Here is a 22,242-nt window from a genome sequence, read left to right as displayed (position 1 = left end):
GTTATTAAAGATTATACACAGAAAATGCTCTGTTCTATATTTTAGTCTGCTTTTCTAAGCTTAAAAATATAAGCAAAAATTCAATAGTTGGATGATTCTTCATTTCCTTGCCTGTTTAAGCGTCCAAAGCTACACAATAGTCACTCCCAGAACAGCCACAGAATATGTATGGTTTTAATCTCAAGAACAAGGGGGCAATTTCTGTTTTTCTTTTTGCAGTTTCTTAAATCTGGATATCCAAAGCCCATCCAAAGTGGCATTATTTAGAGCACAAGCTTTGGGGCCAGACAGAGCTCGCCTTAGGGCAAGGCTTTGTCACCAGTTAGCTGCTGCAAGATACGCTGCTTTAGCCTCTCAGTCTCAGTTCCCTTACCTGAAACATGGGGCACTAATGCCTGATTCTTTGTGGGCCTTTTTGAGAGAATTAAGCATGTCACTCAGCATTAATAGGGTGACCAACTTTTCCCAACTGGCCCAAGATTGGCCCGTTTTAAAACTGGAAGTCCTCCGTTCTGGCAACCTGGTCAGGCCCCCGCAAACCAGGATGGTCGGTCAGTCCAGTTAGAGCTGCCATTAATTCTATTTGCAAAATGATGATGTCAAACATTCTAAATTTCAGCTGAAAACCTTCTTATTCTACCAGAACTATGGGTCTTGCTGCAGCTTCTTCTAAACAACACCGACGGTAAGCCTGCGCCGTGTGCATTTGGATAAAGGGCAACTGAAGTTCTGTACTCCCGTGGTGGGTACAGCCTCTAAGCCATAAACGAGTCCACTCTCAAATAATCACACTGTATGAACTCTATCAAGTTAAACAGAACAACAAGGCATTCTCTTGCAAGTGCTTTATGAAAGAGCAATGCAGACATTCGGGGGTGGGGCGGGTGGGTCGTTGCTGGAATCTAGGTACACCTTGGAAATCTCAGATTTCAAGCCCAAATGAGAGGGAGAAAGAGAACTACAATGCCAGGTTATTTTCTCTAGAAGCCCTCTTGAGAAGTTGCGTTGCCCTCCTACAAGAGAATAGCTATCGGGATACACAGAACAATTTTCCTATTTAGTTCCTCAGACAGTGTGTAGAAGAGGCCTTTTCCCCTATGATGTGCTTCTCAGCCAGCCAAACCTTTTTATTTCACAGCCCACTCCCTTTATTTAACTACAGGAAAAGAAAACATGTCCCATTTGCAATTACTGGCTTAAAAAAAAAAAAATCTCCTGGTTTGCAACTCAGTGATGAGAGAAACCTAGTTGGCACCTTTTTCTTCTGTGGCTCTCTGCTCATTCAATCCTTCTCCCACTTCTAAAATTCTTGCTTTGTGAGTTTTATCACCACTGACTCTTGTTAATGGGCCACCTCTTGTTTCTCACTCAGCTTTACAGCTTTTCTCTTCTTCCCTCTGCCTCATTTTCATTTCTGCAGGTTTAGAACTCTATGAATCATGGATTTTAGTCCTCTTGATGCTGCCTCTTTAATTAAAAGTAATTTATCGGCTGCCGTTTCTCAAGGGTAACCAGATTGACCGTGATAACTTCCTGGCAGCCTCGAACTCAGATGAACCTGTTTCTCTTGGGGTTTTAGAAGTCGACGACCCAGCTCATTCTCTATGGAAGTAAGGGCAGTGTGCCTGGACTCAGGGGTGCAGCTGAGTCTGCTCACCATTTCTCAAGTCCCCCCAACATGGGAATACAGATGTTCTCAACTTTACTTTGACTCCACAAATACATCTATACCTAACACAGAATCATCTGAACCTTTTCACAGTTCCTCACACACAACAAAGACAAGCAAGGCTTACTGAGATTATGATTTAGCAGACATCGATTTTTCTATAACTGTATTTTTTATTTATAAAATCAATACAAAATTATAGTAAAAGAAATTCAAAGAGTAGAGAAGGCACAATGAAAGGCATTGTTATGCTCTGGCCACACTTGTGCTTCTCCCAGGGGTAAACACAGCTAATGATTTCTCTCTCCCAGTATTCTTTACTTCCTTCCCGGCCTTAACCGTGGTTTGGATTATGTATTTGCTTTTTTACTTGCATATTTTCTACATCCTCATCAGATTATAAACTTCAAGAAGGTAGGGACCCAGTGTGTTGCGTTCACCAGAATATATCCCCAGAATATAATTTAGTGCCTACCATGTAATAGACACCCAACAAATAACTTGATGAGCACATGTATAAAAAGAAATCTTCAGAAAGAAGACAAAAAATGTCCTGGGAAGGGGCGCCTGGGTGGCTCAGTCATTAAGCGTCTGCCTTCGGCTCAGGTCATGATCCCAGGGTCCTGGGATCGAGCCCCGTATCTGGCTCCCTGCTCCATGGGAAATCTGCTTCTCCCTCTCTCGCTCCCCCTGCTTGTGTTCCCTCTCTCACTGCGTCTCTCTCTGTCAAATAAATAAAATCTTTTAAAAAAAAAATGTCCTGGGAATAGCACACCTGTTTGCACTGCCCTGCCCTAGAACTTTCAAACAGTATTTACATTATGCTTACAATTGATTGTTTCTTGCGCCATCCCTGAGAGACAGCCAGAAATAGTACTGCACTCCCTTTCCCAGTGAGACAGGGGAATTCACTCAAGCCAACATAATTTGCCCAAGGCCAATGTCAATGAAGACGGTGGGTTGAACTAAAGATGGTGGACCCGGGTCCCACATCCAGCCTCCCACAACTCTGCCAAAGCTTACTCTGAATTCTCCACTGTTTTTTGGTAATGGGAAGGAAGAACATGGGGTTTGGAGGCAGACAGATCTGGGTTTTAAGTCTAACAGAGCCACATCACTATTCCTTGGGCCATGTTGGCCAGATACCTAACCTTCCTGAGCCTGTTTTCCCGAGTGGGAAACGCTGCTTCCCCCTTAGAGTGAGGTGTAAAGATGATGCCATATGCAGTGTGTTTGGCTCATGGTAGACACTGAAAATATCAGCTCCCCTCTCTTCCTTCCCAAAAGATTAAAGACTAAGCCTTGTCAGCTGCAACTCAAGACATTTTTCTTCTTTTCAGTCAAGCCCCATTAAAGGGAAACAGATAACAACTAACGTCTAGCTATTCCTGAATTCTGTGATTTTACTTGCTGCTGCTTCATGGCATTCATTCGAGGTCATCAGGAAACATTTGATCGTAGCAACTCCACCCAGGGCCAGATGCTAGGCTCCAAAGGCAGGGGTCAGGTTACGCCTCAGGCAAAACTCTCCAGAACCCCCCAAGCCTGGAGCAAATCCTGTGCTGACCACAGCCTCATGCATGGTACTCACTTAGGCTACTCAGCATAGGGGTTTAGATCTATCTGGTAGCAAGTGCCAAAAGGAGTTTTTGCTTTTCAACTTGAACCTCAGGTAGATCAAACACTAGGAAGGCAGCAGAATCTGCTTGAGAAAAGTACTGGGGATCCCACAGTACAGTCATCAATCATACGATGGTGGCGCCGGGTAGGGGTGGTGCTGTGGGAAAACTTTCTAATCCTAGTGAAGTTCTAGGCCAGCCTCATTCAATCAAGGAGGCCCAGTCAAGGATTTCTCAGATGCTGAGATGTCAGGAAGGTCCCAAGGAGTTAGTGAGTACATACTAGATTCATAACCCTGAAGTAGGCTCAGGGGGCAAGGGAATAATGAATAAGGAGGTCTCTGCCCTGAGAGTCTTCCAGTAGGATTGGTGTTTCTACAGACCCTTAGATGAATAGTGAGTCTTGCAATTCTTCATGTATATAAGGTGGCAGCCAGCAGATAGATAGCTGCAAATATGGAGGGAAATCACCACACACACATACACACACACACCCCTCCACATCCCTATACTGCTAAATTCCCTCCTTTCCCAGGCTCAAACAAAAATGTGTATCAAAGTGTCCTTCTGACAGGTCTCCCTCTCTGGTTTTCCTCAATGGTTTCTTTTGTTCTCTCCCTCCTTTTTTTTTTTTTTTTTAAAGATTTTATTTATTTATTTGAGAGAGAGAGAGAATGAGAGACAGAGAGCATGAGAGGGAGGAGGGTCAGAGGGAGAAGCAGACTCCCCGCTGAGCAGGGAGCCCGATATGGGACTCAATCCCAGGACTCCAGGATCATGACCTGAGCCGAAGGCAGTCGCTTAACCAACTGAGCCACCCAGGCGCCCCTCTCCCTCCTATTAATGGCATGTTTTTGTTTTGCAAGGAGAAACTCATATTTACTTTCCAAACACTTCTCATATATCTCCTATTACCACCACCCCGGAGAAATTCTGGGCTTATCCCATCCTCCTTTCTGGAGCAGGCCTCCCTCTTTGGCCACAGCCATTTCTGGCTGAAGTCCATCTTTCCTGGACTGGACTGAGCCTGGCCACCGGTCAGACATTGGGTTGGGGCGGGGGAGGGGGCAGGAGCAGAAGGAGGAAGCTCCTCTGCTGAGAACCAGTCAGGACATCGGTGGAGTTCTTTGGCACGGTCTGGCCACTTTGTCAAGAATAATAAAGTAACTCACAATGATGCAGCTTCTGAAGACATGCGGGCTCATTGGGAGGCCAGCCACACACTCAAGTTTCGTCTGCTCAGAGCTGTATCCACACATACATTTCTACCTTAGCTGAATACCTGAGGAGATAGTTCTGGGGGAGAAAAACAGGAGTCCTAAGGCTGAGGAAACGGCACATTCAGCCTGGAGAGCAAATATTTGGAGGCAGCCCAGAGTTTCCTGAACAATTAATTAGCAGGACAGAAGAGCAGATACAGGACTTGCTCCTGGGTTTTTGTCAAGCTCAGGGAAGAGGCTGGGGGAAGGAGACCCAGTCAAGGATTTCTCAGACGCTGAGACGTCAGGAAGGTCCCGAGGGACTGGAGGGAATCAAGACACAGTAGAGAAAGAGAAAGAGCTCTCCACCGAGACAGTTCCAACTTGCCGAATATCCTTACCATCACATTCCTCTCGCTAGTTAGCACCTCTTCACACCAGGCGGGAGACAGGGGCCGAGGGGATTGCAAGAAGGAAGCTTTGGTCTGTCTGCTGGGACATGAAGTGGCGAGGGGCTCAGAGCAGGAGATGCTGCTACCCACAGCCATTAGCCCCGCTAGCTGTCCCCAGCGCCCTCCAGAAAGCAGTGCGACCTGTGCGGAGGTGTCTACCTTAATGGGAGGAGTTGCCATCCCCTATTAATGGCCTTTTATTTCCTTGAAATAAACAGCACTGCTTCAAATCGGTGAAGCCCTTGTTCATGTATTCTGTAGTATCTGACCCCCCCCAGCCTCACCCCCATTAAAATTGGCAGTCGCTTCAGAGCACAGGACACGTGTTCCTTTTCCACCCCTGGGTCCCTGGCATCAGAACAGTGCCTGGCACCTCGATGGCCCTCCATGGAAGAACATGACACGAATGAATCCAAGGAGTGCTTATAGGAACCGAGCAGAACTTTTCCAGGCCTCGCAAGGATTGCCTCTAACACGCAGACTTGTTTTCTACATCGGAATGTAGGCAGGTGCATAAAGATGCATGCTTCATGAATAGGTTCTTCTGGAGAAAGAAAGCTCTTAGAAAGTGCCCAAAGCCATCAGCCCGGTGGCCGGATGCCATACAGGGGAACACGGTGAAATGGTAATAGGTCATCTTGGAGGGGAGAGGAAGAGAGAAGAGGCGAGTGGATACTGCCTGAGCAGTCACTTTGGCCCAGAGTATAGGGGAGCAGCGAGGAAGAGGTATGTCAAAGGCCCTGGAGGGTTTAGGAAGAAAATGATTTGCCTTGAGCAGATTCACCGCTGAGAGCTATGTTGGGACGAGATAGTGCTGCTGACAGGAGCTTCAATCAGAGGTAAGCTTGGCTTGTAAACCGCCACTGTGGGTAGAAGAACCTCTGCCATGGCTTTTGGGGGGGCGCAAGACGTCTGGCGGCTGGTGAGATCCCAGGACACAAAGACCACTGATGCACTTGAGCAACTGTCTGAACACTCGGAACCGAAGCCCGCTGCTCCCTGATCCTGTTTGGCAAGTGGCTACACCACAGCCATTGCTCCCTGGGTTGTGAAAACAACCTGCATGGATGGCCTATCAGCGGGTACCACCTGCTCCCGGGGATGTGCTGGTCAGGTGGGCTAGCTCCTCACACCCCCCCGCCTCCGGGGGGGCCCCACCGTGTGTGTGTGTGTGTGTGTGTGTGTGTGTGTGTGTGTGTGTGGTGCGAGGGCTGCTTCCCTCGGCCATCTCTGAGTTTCCGTTTTCTGGTGACAATATCAACATTTTACAGTCATTGTGAGGATTGGGTGAGATAATAGAACAAAGTGCTTAGTGCCCTATGCCTGCCTGCAAGGCTGCTGTCATGGGCCTAAGGAAGACTAAGCACAACTTACTGGCTTTATTTATGTATTTGTTAAAAGATTTTATTTATTTATCTATTTATTTATTTGAGAGAGAGCGAGCAAGGGAGGAGCAGAAGGAGAGAGACAAGCAGACTCCCTGATGAGTGCGGAGCCTGACGTGGGGCTCTATCCCAGGACTCTGAGATCATGACCTGAGCCAAAATCAAGAGTCCGTCCCTTAAGCAATTGAGCCACCCAGGGGCCCCAACTTCCTGGCTTTAAATTCTTATGTTCCATAACTGGAATTCATCCACGGCTCGTTAGCGTGTAAAGCTGGTTAGCGTGGAAAACTACTTGTCAGTATCTATAGAAGTCGAATATATCCCCATCCTATGAACCAGCAATTCTACTTCTAGGAATATACGGAAAAGAAATGAATGTCCACCAGCAGGCATGCACACAAAGGTTAACAGCTGTATTGTTCACAGTAGCCCCAGACCAGAAACAACCCAAGTGTCCTTCAATAGAATGGTTACGTTCACATAAGGGGATACACATAACAATGAAAATGAGCAAATCTTTACAACTCACAACAGCACAGATGAGTCTCACCAGCCCCATGTTGAACAAAAGAAGCCAGGCACAAAAGAGCACATACCATATGGTTCCATTTACAAACGTCTAAAAAATAAACACAACTGACCTAGAATCTAGCTAGCTGTCAGAAGAGTGGTTAGGCTGCAGAGGTGGACAGTGACTGGCACATCCCAGTCACCACGGTGAGGGGCACAAGGGAGATTTCTGGGGTACGGAGAATGTTCTGTGTCTTCACATGGATGATGGTTACATGGGTGTGTCGCCTTATAAAGATTCATTGCACTTACGACCGATGTGGGCGTTTTTCTGAATGTACGTTCCATGTGGTAGATAGCATGATTGCCCTTAATCCTTTGCTGTCTCTCCATTGGGGACAGTGTGTACTTCCTTGCCCTCTTGATGTTGGGCTTGTCCATGTGACCTGCTTGGGCCAAGAGGAGGTTGGCAGGCAGGATACGAGCAGAGACATGAAATGGGTTCGGATAGTTTGGGTTTGCCCTCTTGGGTCTCTACTGTAGTCATGAGAAGGCATGTAGACATGCCTCAGAGATGCTGCTTTTCTGGCCCGATTCCCAAAATAATATACACGGAACAGGTGGAACTACACGTGGAGCCTGGTGTCGAAAGTCAGGCCTAGCCACTCAACTTGCAACTGATTGTGAGGGGAAAAACCAAAGATGACTGTTCGAAGCCACTGAACCTGGTGTGCTTTGGTATGCAGCATCACTGTGGCCATAAAGGACCAATACCTTATTCTTCAGTAAAGAGTCCATTCACATCTGTATGCTCCATCTTTATAATAGCGGCCTGTTTCAAGTTCAAGTCACTGGCACCCACCTCCAGCACTTACATGAACAACTCATGTCATAAGTCAAATGAATCGGTTTCCTTTTCTATAAATTGGGGATGATGCTTACTTTACAGCGCTCTTGGGAGAATTTAATGCCCCAGCAGACCTAAAAGCACTTTGTAAATTGCGGAGCACAATTTTAAAGGGCTGAATGCTGGGGGGGGGGGGCAGGAAGCCAGTGTATGGATCATGCCACACACCAGGCAAAGCTGCTTCCTGCCCACCAGGACCCAGCCTGACTCAAAGGGTGAGGGCACATGCGTGGGAAGGAGGCTCCGGAACAAATGTCAGGCCTGCGCTAAAGCAGTCACCCAGCTTTTGAGCATAGTTCTGTGGGGCCTACCCTTGGGGGGCAGGCAATGATGCTTACGTCTCTAGAAGGCCAGCTCATGCACAGGCCGAGTAGGTGATCCAGGACCCTCAGAGGGCCACCCTCAAGTTCAAGTCTATCCCCTCCCCTCCATGTCTTTCTTCTGAGTCTAAAGAGCTACCACCAGTGCTTCATTCCATCCTGTGGGGTGCTGTGTGCCTAACCATCCGCTGCTAATCCCTACTGCCTGTCTTACAACACTTCTCAGTTTACACAGAGCAGGCCCATCTGTTCTCTCATTGTGCTATTATTTCCATTGTGTGGATAAGGAACCTGAGATTCTGAAAGATTAAGTGGTTCCTGCCAGGCCACTTAGTTAACAAGCATTAAAGCTGAATTGGCAACAGGTTTTCTAACCAAGGGTTAGGGAGGTAACTCACTCAACTGAGCAAGAATTCCATCATTAAAGAACCAGTTGTAGAATCAGGAAACAGGTGGCCCTGGCCTGAGGGGACAGGACCAGTAAATTTTGACAGGGGAGAGCGGGGGCGGGGGGATAGGTTTGGAAAATCAGCATCAGGTAAGCAGTGGACTTTGAGGAGGGTGGGGCAGGGGCAGATGAGGAGGTGGGAGAGGAAGGAAGAGGGAGGAGGCCAACCCCTGGTGGGCCTACTAAGGGCAGTCTTTCCCGTGGGAGGAACTAGGGCCATCAGGGGGAGCACTTCCCCACAACAGCTCTGGGAGAAAGGAAAGACTCCAAAGGAGGCCCCCCGGCTCTGTGATGCCACAGCCCTGCCTCTTCTTCAACACTAACAGTCTGAGGGTGATGCTGCCACCACATTCTGCAATGATAGCCCCCCGCCCCCACCACCGTGGGGATGCTCCCACTGCCTGCCTCGGGGGAGGGTGTGAGGTAAAAACGCCTGGCCTGTCTCCTACCACACCTGTCTTCTCTCTCTCCTTCCCTGCCCACTGCCTGGCCCCAAACTGGTTTCTGTGCCCAGTACCATCCTCAGTATCAAGATGGTGAGAGCTGTGCTGAAGGGATCCTCGAACAAAGCTGTATTTAAGCAAACACACGCTTCCTTTAGAGTGCAGACAGCAAGGGCCCATCTCTGCTGATTCAACAAAACATGGCAACCCTCGAGGCAGGGATGGGAATAGGGTGGGGTCCTGCCTTTGCAACAGTTTTCCCATGGGTGGAGTAGAAGACTCTCCATTGGCATGGGGAGCCGTCACTGCTCCTTTCCTGGGCACCATCTCAGCGTGGCCCTATTCTGAAGCAAGCTTCTCCCCGTTTCTCCAGAACCAAGTGGCTTATGTGGCTGTGACCTACCTCCGTGGTCCGAAGGCCATTCTGTTTCTGGGTCAGAGGGCCTGAGCTGAGGCTCTGGGGATTCGGGCACTGGGTCCCACAGCTCATCTTCTTGTCTGGGTTGGAGATTCCACCTGGGGCTATAGATCGGGGCACACCAGTGGAGGAGAGTCCATCTTCCAGCACACCTTGGGGAAAGAAGCAGAGGATGGCACGGGAGTCTTGCACATGACAGTTGCTGCAAACAATCCCCAAGCGTGTGGGGGGAAAAGCCACAAAGAAATAAGTCACCACAATCCCACCATGCGGAATTACCCTTTCCTAAAAGAACATGTGGGGGGGGGGTTTAAATATACATATATATATATGTGTGTGTGTATATATATATATATATATATATATATATATATATATATGTATGTATAGGCTCCACACCCAGTGTGGAGCCTGATGTGGGGCTTGAACTCATGACCCTACGATCAAGAGTCAGATGCTTAACTGACTGAGCCACCCAGGTGCCCCTTTGTGTGTATTTTTTTTTTAACAAAAATGAGACTTTAAAATAATTTTGTAACCTGAAACTTGACATTTTTCCATGCAATTCAATATTCTGCCTTGTTAGTTTTCACACAATAAGTTTGCCATTGTACAGATGTGTCACCATTTACTTATTTTTAATTTTTTTTAAGTAAGCTCTATGCCCAATGTGGGGCTTGAACTCATGACCCCAAGATCAAGGAGTTGGATGCTCTACCGACTGAGCCAGCCAGCCAACTAATCCCCTCTAGCTGGTTATTTGTTTTCACAATAAATGTCACTGTGGTTGAAACTCCTTAGGCTTTAAGCTTTCTTCTTCTCCTTTTTTTTTTTAAGATTGATTTATTTATTTGAGAGGGAGAGAGGGAGCAGGAGAAGGGGCAGGGCGAGAGGGAGAGAGAGAATCTCAAGCAGACTCCCCAATGAGCTTAAAGCTTGATGTGGGGCTTGATCTCAAGACCCATGAGATCACCACCTGAGCTGAAATCAAGAGTTTGATGTCAATGGACTGAGCCACCCAGGTGCCCCTTAAAACTTTATTCTTAATTACCTCCTTAGGATAAATTCCTGTAAGTGGAGTTACTGGTTCGAAGGTTATACAGTTTTTTACACCATTCCACCTGCAGGTGTTGGACTCAGCATATGTTCCTTCCATAACAAATGCCAAGAAATGATAGAATGGGGTTTAAATAAATAGCCTCACTGAAAAGCAAGAGGGCTACATCAAGGAATACTTGGTTGAAGAGTACCTGACTGAACAGAGCAAAGGCGGCCCAGGAAGCATGAGGGGGACGAGCAGGTGGGAGACCAGAAGCGGGCAGAAGCTCTGCAGCAGCCACAGGGAGGCCAAGGGCAACCAGGTGGACTGGTCATTCTACTCCTCCAGCAGCTGAGGCCAGTCAGCAGTCACAGAGCGGTCTGTGAGGTGGGATGTTGTGACAGAACAAGAAATACATATGTGGTCTTTCCCCCCAGTTCCTGGCACAGATCTCCAAAAACCCTGGTAATTACCTGAGTGATAGGGTGATAGGAGCATCTTTTGTTATAACATTTGGTCTTTGCTCCAGTTCATGACACAGAGCTCCTAAATTCCTTGGAATTTTGTGAGTGACAGGAGAGACAGGGGCGCCATTTATTCTAATGAGGCAACTCTTGGAGGTCCCCTTGATAGCTTCAGGATAGGGGCCGGTTGCCAGAAAAACCTAATCTTGACTAAGAACTTGGAACTTTCAGCCCCACCTCCCAAACTCTGGGGAGGAGGATGGGGCTGGAAATTGAGTCATTTGATTATGCCTACATGATGAAACTTCCAATTAAAAAAACCCTTAAATAACAATATTGGGGGAGCATCCAGGTTGGTAAAAGCATCCATGGGCCAAGAGGGTGACAAACCCCAACTCCACAGGAACAGAATGCACTTACGAATCTTCTAGACCACGCCCTATGTACCTCTTCACCTGGCTGTTCATTTGTATCCTTTACAATATCCTTTACAATAAACTGGCAAACATAAGTAAAGTGTCCCTGAGTTCTGTGAGCCATGCTAGCAAATTATTGAACCTGAGGAGGGGATATAAGAACTCCAACTTACAGCTGACTGGTCACACGTACAGGTGGTGACCTAGGACTTAGGACTGGCATCTGAAGTGGGGGACAGTCTTGTGGGACTGAGCCCTTCACCTGTGGGGGCTGTGCTGACTCCAGGTAGTTGGTGTCAGAATTGAGCTGAATTGTAGGACACCTAGTCAGTATCCGGAGAGTTGGAGAACTGGTTGATTTGGTGGGAAAAAAATCCCACACATTTGGTGTCAGAACTGTTGTAAGTAGAAACAGCACAGAGAGGGGCCTGCCGCAGGGAGAAGAGCAGTACTCTCAAGGGCTGGTGACCCCTGAGAGAAAGAGAAAGAGAAAATCCACACCATGAGGGCTGACTCTGGAAATAGTGCCAAGAGTTAGGCCAATAGTTTCCATCCCTGCCTTCCAAGTGGGCTTCTTAAAAGAAGTAGGTGCAGCTGACGTTCTACATGAAATTTCAGTTACAGAAATTAGCACAAAACAAGAATAAACAAACATTTGGAGAAGGCCAATACCATAGAAGAGAGACAGCAAACTTTACGGTGGAGACCCTAGGAAATGTAGCTAATAAGGTATGTAGCAGAAAATCTTAAATAAGTGTAGTTAATCTGCCCAGAAAAATGAGGGAAGATAAGGAAAGCACAAAACAAGGACATGAGTGACTAAAGATATTTGAAATAATAATTTTAACTGTTGAAATGAATTTTTAAAAACTCAGTAGAGAAGCTGAATAGCAGGACAAACATAAAGAGCAAGTGAATGAGCTGCCCTAGGGATTCTCCTGGAAGGAGCAAGTGAAGGTATGAAAAACACGTTGGGAACACAGGATCAAAATCCAGACATTACAACCTCAATGGAAGATTGGTTCCAGAAGGAGAGAGTAGAGAAAAATGAAGGAAAGTGTTATTCACAGAAATAATAGTATTTCTCAGAACTGAATGAAGAAAGATGTGAAACCCCAAATTGAAATAGCCTACCAAAAACTTGACAAGACCAGTGAAAAGAAAAGCCAACCTAGATAGAGCTTAGTGAAAATTCAAACCCTGTCAATAACAAGAAAAGCTTCAGAAGAGGAAAACAAAAACAAAAACAAAAAGCGGAATGAGACCGACATTAGACTTTTTATCAACAACCAATGGATGTAAGAAAATATGGAACAATGACTTCAAGATTTCAAAGGATAGGCACATTGTAAAGTCTTTTGTAATACTTTGCCAGATTTACCTCTCTAAATCTCCAATTACCCTACTGCCCTCTGCCAACAGTATATGAAATGGCAATATTCCCCAAACCTGCACAAACCCTGAATATTTTCTTTTTTGCTTCTCATCTTTGCCAAATTTAAGAGGCAAAATAAAGTATCTCGCTGCTTGGATTTACACTTCTTGATTTACTAGAGATACTATATTATTTATGTGCCTATTGGCTAATTGCGTGGGGCTTTTTTAAAACTGTCAAGTCATTTGCCTATCTTTCTTTTGGAGTGTTAGCCTGCGTTTGCTTTTAATCAAACTTAAGGAAAACAAACAAAATCCTTTCCCAGAGTGTTGAGAAATTACTTGCCATGAGGCACGCATCAGAAGCACAGCGTGTTTGATGTACAAAGAGAGGGAGGCTTGGCTGACTAGACAGAGCTGGTAAGGCCACAGCCCCAGCGCAGCTGAGGAAGCAGTGATCCAAAGAACACACGTCCACCTAGGACAGCGTATATAGCCTGCATGCCGGATATATTCCTTCTGTTCCTCCACACTCACTTTCCCCTCCTCCCTACCCTGTTCTATGTCCCAGGACACTGACCTGAAGAAACCATGTCAACAGGCTCCCCCGTCCACTGGTTTCTGTTTGGGTTTGCCAATGGGTACCACTAGCTCCTGAGCAGAGGGGTCTAGAGTAGCGTACTGAGGTCAGGTCTTTGTTCCCCTAGCTGCCTCCCCGCAGGGTCGCCATGGGTGCACTGTGTCCTCTATACACTCCTCCACCAAAAAAATGTACAGAACCAAGAAAAGCTGGAGAGACCGTGCAATTAGGAGGCTCCTGGTGACTTCTGGGAGGGCTCAGAGTGGTAGGAACAGAGGACAGATGGCAAGTTGTTGAGTAGGAAGTTATAGATGCTGCATCGGTCAGGGTTCTCAGCTACAAGCAACAGAAATTGACTCTAGGGAATTAAAGTAGAAAAGCAATTCTTTTGAATGCTCTGGGAGGCTCTTAGACTTTCTGGGAGGGTTGGATGTTGAGTCACAGAGGTTATCTATTCAAGCACAATGTCCCAAATCCCTCCATAGGGCTTGGTCTCACAAGCCCTACACCCTGGAAACTGGCCTCAGCATTGCTGCCACGTTTGTATTAAAAAAAATATTGTTGTTTTTCTGAAATTCCTGAATTTTATCTGACAACCCTTCTGGGTGCCAAGTGCCCCAGGCAGGGGGACATTGTTGTGAAAGCTGCACTGTACTAGACCCTAAGCTGCACCTGCAATTCTACTCCATGCCAGCCCTCTCAAGTCTGAAAGATGGAAGAGTGACTCTTATTTTACAGCAGAAGAAACAAGTTTAATGCAGGTTCTGTATGTTTCCAAAGCTTGCGGTCTTAGCAAGTATTCACATATCCTTCAAAGAAAAATCCGAAGTAGGCAGTTCTCAAATTTTAGTGGGCATGAGACCCACCTGGGGTGTCCGATAAAATGCAGATCCCTGTGTCCAACCCCCAGAACTTCTGATTCAGTAGGGGCCCAGGAGTATGCAGTTTAACAAGTTCCCTCCACCCCTACCCACTTCCAGTGATTCTGAGACATGGAATTCTAAAAACTGCACTTTTAGGCTCCTGACATGGAAACTGATGCTCATGCTAGTTTTGAGGGTTACATGCAAAATGCCCAACTATATTTCTTTCCACAGTGAACTCTGTAGTAGGAAATTGAGAGACATCTGTGTGCCCCTGGGGTATGTCTTTTTTTGACATCCTTCACAAAATTTTCATTCCATCCAGAAGACAAGCCAAATCACCGACTTTGCCAAAAGATAGGAAACAGCTGTGTCCAAAGCTTGCTGAGAACTTGCAACCGATGACTTCTTGCCAGTTTCTTGCTATTTTGGAAATGGAGCTGGGAGGGGGTCAGCACAGAGAAATTAAAAATGATAGTGGAGGGGGCCTGAGTGGCTCAGTCGGTTAAGCGTCTGCCTTCAGCTCAGGTCGTGATCCCGGGGTCCTGGGATCGAGTCCCGCATTGGGCTCCTTGCTCCGCGGGAGGCCTGCTTCTCCCTCTCCCACTCCCCCTGCTTGTGTTCCCTCTCTGACTATGTCTCTCTCTGTCAAAAAAATAAAGAAAATCTTTTAAAAAAAAAATGATAGTGGAAGCCATGTGGAGAGCAGGACAAGGGGCAACTCCTCTGTAACCCAAGCATCTGGCTTTCTTTGGTGAAGGTGATCTCAGTGTCCAAAGTCATTGAAACCACCTGCAAGTCAGACCCTCGATGACTGAAAAGCAAAGTATAAGACACTAGCAGTCTATTCGGGAAGAATCTCCTAAAGCCACATCAGATGAAAACTCTGGCTCATCAGCGTCTGGGCTTAGGCCCTGAGCACGTGGCTGATGATAATTTTGCCTGAACTGAGGTATATATTAAATAAACTGCAACTACCCAGCCACTTAGAATTTGTCTCCTTATTTTTCAAAATGAACTAAAATGGAGAGGTAGCTGTCATTTCTTCAATGTGATGAGTAATTTCTGAGCACACACTATGTGTAAGAAGCTGGTATGTGGCTTTTTGTAAGGCTGATATCAGGAAGTCCTTTAAAAGTGGTGAGCAACCCTTACATTTATTGTCAATTGATTTTGAACAAGGGTGCCAATGGAGAAAGAGTTTTTTCTTCTTTTTTTTTTGGTGGGGGGGAGATGGGGGAGAGTTTTTTCAACTAGTGTATGGGGCAACTGGATATCTACATTTGAAATAATGAAACTGGACCCCTAATCTCATACCATATACAAAAGTTAACCCAAAATGGATAAAAAATCTAAATGTAATTGCTAAAACTATAAAACACTTAAAAGAAAACACAGGCATAAATCTTCATGACCTTGGATTAGGCAATGGTTTCTTAAAAATGATCCCACAACCACAAACAACAATAGCAATTGGGCATCAAACCCCCAACCAAAATTTTGGTTGGACACCAAAATTTAAAACTTTTGTGCCTCAAAGGACATCATAAAGAAAGTGAAAAGACAATCCACAAAACAGGAGAAAATTTTTGCAAATTTATATCTGATAAGGGACAACTAACCAAATGAAAACACAGGCAAAGGATATGAATAGACATTTCTTCAAACAAGAATGCAAATGGCCAATAAGCACATGAAAAGATGTTCAACATCACTAGCTATTGGGGAAATATAAATCAAAACCATGAGATACTACTTCACACCCACTAGAATGGCTTTAATAGAAAAAGGCAGATAATAACAAGTGCTGGCGAATATATGTAGAATTCAGAACCCTCATTCACTGCTGGAAAAACAGTGCAGCCACTTTACACATCGTCTGGCAGTTCCTCCAAAGGTTAGACATAGAGTTACCATAGGACCCAGAAATTCCACTCTATGTCTATGAAATGAAATGAAATGAAAACCCACGTCCACACAAAGACTTGTACATAAGTGTTCACAGAGCATTATTCATAGTAGCCCCAAAATGGAAACACCCCTAATATCCAACAATGACAGATGGATAAATAAAATGTGGTATACACATACAATAGAATATTATTTGGCAATAAAGAAAACAAAGTACTGATACATGTTACAACACTGATAAACCTTGAAAACATTATGCTAAGTGAAAGAAGCCAGTTACAGGTCACATAGTATACCATTCCATTTATATGAAATGTGCAGAAATAGGTAAATCTCTAGACAGAAAAAGAGATTAATGATTGCCTGGAGCTGGGGTTGTTGGGGGGGAAATAAGGAATGACTACTAACAAAGGATTTCTTTTTAAGGTGATGAACATGTTCTGAAATTGATTGTTCACAACTCTGAGAATATACTAAAAACCATTTAATTGTACACTTTAAGCAGGTCAATTGTATAGTATGTGAATTATAGCTCAATAAAGCTGTAATTTAAAAAAATGTCAGCAACGCATTATATTGACTAAAGAAAAGAAAGAAGCACATTTTGGCTTTGAACAGCAATGGGCTGTTCCTGGTCAGGGAGAGAGACTGACCGATGGACTTGTCCATCTACAGGGATAACGGCAATTCAAGTCTAACAGTTGCCAAAGGCCATGGGTCCTGGGTAGGAGGGTGTCGGAGGGCCCCTGTTCCCTGAGATGAGTTGCCAGCCTATCACATCTGCCCTTGGCCATGGGGATTGGTGGTGCAAATGGCTTCCCCCTGGTATTCCGCAGCGTGCAAAAAAGACTCCTGCTGAGAGCAACAGCTGAACTGAAAGGATCCCAAGAGAACCAAGGGGAGTCCCGTCTGTCCGCACTGAATTCAGGCGGGCCTGGATGCCTCTCTCCCCAGAGACACCCAAGGACAACAAACAAGCTAATGAACTGGGAGGCAGACAAAAGGAAAGATCAAGATCTCACTCTCCTTCTCCGTGCTGATACTGTTAGAATCTGTCAGTCTTACTTTTCCCTCTCTCCCTTCGATCCCCTCCTTCACGTGCTTTGATCCCCTCCTTCACGTGCTTCTTCCTCATCATCATAAGTGATCACTTATTTGTTCTTTTATCCTCTGTCTTAGAATTAGCCAGTCATTTGAAAAACACTTGTTCCGTGCCTACGACGTGCCAGGCACTCTGCTGGGTGCTGCGTTACACCCGAGCTTATGGTGCAGGAGGATGGCGGTCTCTCAGCGAAATCTTCCCTCCACCCACTTTCCCTTTCTTCCTGCCTCTCCCAGTCTGCACTAAACCCTCCAGGTCCACACCGGAGAGGGTAATGGGAGATGGATGGCAAAGGCTGAATTCCCATTGGCGGGGGGTGGGAGGGAGACAGAAGACAAGAATTTGGACTGGTGTTGACAATTATCTGTGACAGGTAGAGGGCGAGGCGAGGCGGCAAACATTTAGAAGACAACGCATCATATCCATCCATGCATCTAACTTTCCCTTCCTTTTCCATGAAACCCAGTCCGGATCCCACCTTCTTACTCAGGCTGAAATTGCCTCTCCAGAGAATTGTCTACCTGAGCAATCCCAGGCAATCCCCAACAAGTGGCGCCCTTAGCATGGCTGGGAAGGCAGTCCTGGGAATAGGGTGGAGTCCCAGGAGGCCCCTCCAGTGCCTGCTGCCATCCTTGGCCATGGCCCTGCCCATCATGGCCCCATTTCTGCTTGAATGGGGAGGCTTACTTTGATCTTTCATTCCTACCCCACTTCCTTATGTGTGCAGACAAGGTGTGCTGGCTTGTGGCCTGGCTTCTTCCCACAAAGATGGCAGATCTAATCAGTTAGGGTTTTAAAAACACTCCAGGGTTGCACCCTAATGCTGCTCACAAGATGCCTGGCCCCATGCTAGTCTTCATGGCCTGCCCTTCACTCTTTTACTTAGTGAAATTTTTCTTTAAGGAAAGAGTCACCCAATAAAATTTTCCTCTCTGTTTTCTTTTATTCCTTGGTTCATTTTGGGGGATGGTTAGCCCTTTAAGGAAGTGGCAGCTTGTTTCCTGGTGGTTGTTTTTCTTTTTACTCCTTGACACTTCCTGAGTTTAGTACAACTAGCTTTTTCAGCAGGCTCTTTCCAGGCTGGCTGTAGCTGCACTAAATCGTCCTCCTAGGTGGATGTTAGAAATTAGGCAAGACATCCTTATTAGACAGAAGTATATGTGGCTCAATCAGAATTAGGAGATTTAAGTCAATTGTATTGTTTTAATTCTTGACATTTTAAAATGATCCAAAGCAATCAATCAATCCTCTAGCATCTATAAGTGCCTACCCTGTCTAGCACTGGGCTGCTATTAGTGGATATAAAGCATTTGCCTACCTGAATTCTTTATGCTTCTGTCCCTTAATTGGAAACCTCACAGTTTATTTAAAAATTACTGAAAAACAGAGCCGTGCAAAATTCAAAAAACAAAATACTGTTTCTTACCTATCAGAATGGCAAAAGTTAAGTCTGATAATATTCAATGTTGAAAGGGTGTGGGTCCATGGGTTCTCTCATAGGTTGCTGCTGGGAGTGTAAATCAAACAATTTTGGAGGACAATTAGCAGAATCTATTCAAGTTTAAAATGTGCACACCACCATGAGTCAGCGATTCCAGTCGTCAGTGTCTACTGTGGAAAAGCTCTTATCACTGCACAAAGAGGCCTGTTGAGGACACTCTTTATACCACTGAAACAGTGGAAAATGGAACCAGCAGACCAATCAGTTTACTGAGCCAATTTACTAAGTAAACTGTGCTTTACCGATCCTACAGAATTCTGTACAATTTAAAAGTATAAAGATTTATACAAAAAGAAGTCCAATATATAATAATGAGTGTAAGGCAACTAGAGGATAAATATATTAAAAATGACAGCTTTTATGTAGGAAAAACACTTATATACGTTATTATATTTTTTCGCACAGCAATACACACGTGTGTGTATATATCTTTATGTATATATATGTATTTATATGTATACATATATGTGTATGTATATATGTGTGTATGTGTACACCCAACAACCTGATAACAATGTTTGTCTCTGAGGAAAAGGCAGGGAACCAAGATCAGAGGGTGGTTAATGGGGCCTTATCTATAACATGTCTCCTTTTAAAATATATTACTTCTGAAATAAAAATGATTTTTTAAAAATAGAGCTATGTCATATTCTGCCTTTTCTCATTAGTAGTGGCTCTGGACCCACGTAGAATATCTGGCTATTTAACTTGTAGTTATTAGATTATATTTGATCATCAAATACGCTATCAAAAATAGTAATCAAATATAACGACACACAAGAACAAGAACAGCCCGCAAGCTGTTGCTTAACATGTTGCTATTAGTCCATTCTACAAAGAAAGGTCAACCATTTTAAAATCAAGAGATGAGATGTCTAACTCTCTGTAGGGCCGTCAGACAATTCACTGGGGCATCCTAACAGTGAATGTGGATGGAACTAATTACAGATGTTGGTTAGAACCTGGGGATCACTTACATGACTGAAATCAGGCATGGTTAGTCCCCACAGAGGAGAGGATTCTTGCACAATGTTTAGATTCTTGCACATTGTTGCACAATGGAAAGACTGGGCATTGTTGACATGAAGATAATAAAAGAAATGAAATGAAACTCACATTTGTGGGCTCCCATTGAGTGCCAGCCCATGCTAAGAACTGAGGATCTAAAGACAGGAGGACTCCTGAAAAGGACTGGTAGCTAAGAGCATGGCATTGGAATTTGGTTCCCAACTCTATTTCTCTGTCACACCAACCATATAAGTAGGTCTTACAATCCCTTATTTTCCCAGAAGAGGAGACTGAGGCTCACGGAGCTTAAGTACTCTGCCTGAGGTCCTACAGCTGGGGCCAGAGCCAGGCTTCCACCCCAGGTCTGTCAGACTCTAAAACCTTTGCTTTCAATGCATTTGTGTTTACTCCCATCATCTAGAAAAAAAGAAAAAAGAAAACCTACAATGAATCATGTTCTCCCTTTTCAAGGCTAGGCAATAACAGAGGTGTTATGGTATCATCAAAATAAATGAAAGACTTTTTGTTTGTTGTTTAAAAGATAATTCCACAGCTCAAAGGTCTTACTCCTCAGGGTGGAGCTGGTCTTTAGAAAGACTTAGAATCTGGGCGCCTGGATGGCTCAGGCAGTTAAGCGTCTGCCTTCAGCTCAGGTCATGATTCTAGGGTCCTGGGATCGAGTCTGCTTCTCCCTCTCCCTCTGCCTGCAGCTCCCCCTGCTTGTGCTCTCTCTCTGTCAAATAAATAAATAAAATCTTCAAAAAAAAAAAAAAGAAGAAGAAGAAGAATACTTAGAATTCAAGTAACTTGCCAACAGATTCAAGTGGGTGGCAATGAAGTACAGACAGGGAGAAGATGAGTGTATTTAATTAAACTACCTTGGTGCATTTTCTACCCCTTGGAACCCTGAAATTGTTCTGCCAGGTGCGCAGCCCTCTGGGTCACCCACTACACATTCATCACTTGTCCTCGAACACTCAGAAGCCACTGCCAAGGCTCATTTTCTGCACTCAACATCTCCCGTTTCAGGGGTGCAGCCAGCTGGCCAGGGGCAATCTCTGCTCCAGGTGGGATCAGGACTACTTGATCCGGGATGGAAAAGAATTCCAGGGAAGCAAACAAAACCACAGTGTTGCAGACACTTGGTGATCCAATCAAGGGGACGAGAGAGGCTGCGGAACAAAGGGATAACGGCCTGGGGATTCCACTGCACAGCCAGAACAATCTTTTAGGACTAGGCATCAGATCCTAGCCCATCCCTTCACTGACTTCTCCACGCCTTTGGGATAAAGGTCCCAAATCCCCACGTGTCCCGCAGGGCTCTATGTGAGCACTCTTGCCTCCCCTGGCTTCGTGAGTTTATGCTCTCCCGACCGTTCCCTATGTTCCAGCCTCATTAGACATCGAAGGCACCTCACTGCCTTTATCACGCTGTCCCTTCTAATAGATTGCTCCTCCTTTGGCCTGGTTAGTTCTCTGCCTCAACTTAAACATGACTTCCTTGCAGGCAGAGGGCAAGGGGGCTTCCCAGACTCCTTCCTCCCACTAGGTCGGGTTCCCCTAGTTCTGTCCCATAGCACCTTGTACTTCTTGGGAGCAGCCAGCCCAGTTGGGAGTTTTTGTTCTATGCCCGCCTGTCCCATTAGCCTGGTTGCTCCATGAAGACAAGGACCATGCCTGTCTTGTTCATTACCATGCTTGGCATATATGAGGCATTCAAGAAACGGTCCTGAAGCACTGAGGATGCCAGCGCTAGTACCATGACGCAAGGAGAAGCCGCCCTCCAGACCTCTATATGTTGAGTGTTTTCTCCCTCCTGTACCAAATGGCTGAAATTCCAAAGGAAGCGAGTGCAAATGTGAACCATGCTTGCTGTTCTGATTACTGTGCAATTATCAGGGAGTGAAGGAAAGTGCACGTAAACAGTGAAATCAGCCTCCGACAGCCCTGTCCTATGACGCAGACCACTCTCCCCACATCCTTTCCAGGTTGCTGTGGCTCCCAAGGGCCCCCAGTCAAGGCCGGCGTCTTTCCAGGATCCAGGGCTAAATACAAAGACAAAGACAGTACTGTAGCTCTCCCCAGACTCCATTTTCACTTTAGGGGTTTGTGCTGCCAAACAAAGGGATGGCAGCTCATTGTGAACATCACAGCCCTCTGGTGAAAGCAGTCCTCTGACAATCTCGGCTAAGGGCACCCTGAGCCGAGGAACAAGAAGGGTTGGTAACAAGGCTGGGCAATGCTGCCTGGGGGCTGGCGACGGTACAGAGAGGTGAGTCACACTGGGCTGTCCCTTCCTCTCTCTGCAGATGGCAGCAGCGCTGCTAGAAAGGGGAGCTTTGATGATGGGGCCCTGGAAACATGCTGATGGCCTGACCCTTGGGCCTCTGATTCCAGGATGGAAAATCTCCAGGGGCAACTTTGTGTAGAAAAGGAAAGACCCTCCAAACCTCCAAAATGTTCCCTCCTTTCTGCTGATGCTTGAAATTCCTTGCCCCGGGGGAACGGTAACCTTTACGCCGCAATTAGCACTAAGTTTTAAAATTGAGTTAATTCCAGGAGAGTGACATGGTAACTTAAATTCACCTCTGTCCACTTCTCCCAATCATTTCAG

The 22,242-nt window shown here is 45.7% G+C and overlaps 1 protein-coding gene across 1 annotated transcript in view; it reads right to left on the bottom strand.

Annotated features, from left to right (window-relative positions):
* The window catches only part of BAALC (BAALC binder of MAP3K1 and KLF4), a 77,053-nt gene that overhangs the window by 3,921 nt on the left and 50,890 nt on the right, over positions 1-22,242 (bottom strand). Inside the window, exon 2 of the mRNA XM_044914273.1 lies at positions 9,356-9,522. Within this exon, the coding sequence (XP_044770208.1) occupies positions 9,356-9,522 (167 nt within the window). The remainder of the gene's footprint in view (positions 1-9,355; positions 9,523-22,242) is intronic.

This window comes from Neomonachus schauinslandi, chromosome 4, assembly GCF_002201575.2.
Source record: "Neomonachus schauinslandi chromosome 4, ASM220157v2, whole genome shotgun sequence".
Lineage (NCBI taxonomy): Eukaryota > Metazoa > Chordata > Mammalia > Carnivora > Phocidae > Neomonachus > Neomonachus schauinslandi.
This window is presented reverse-complemented; position numbering and strand designations above follow the sequence as displayed.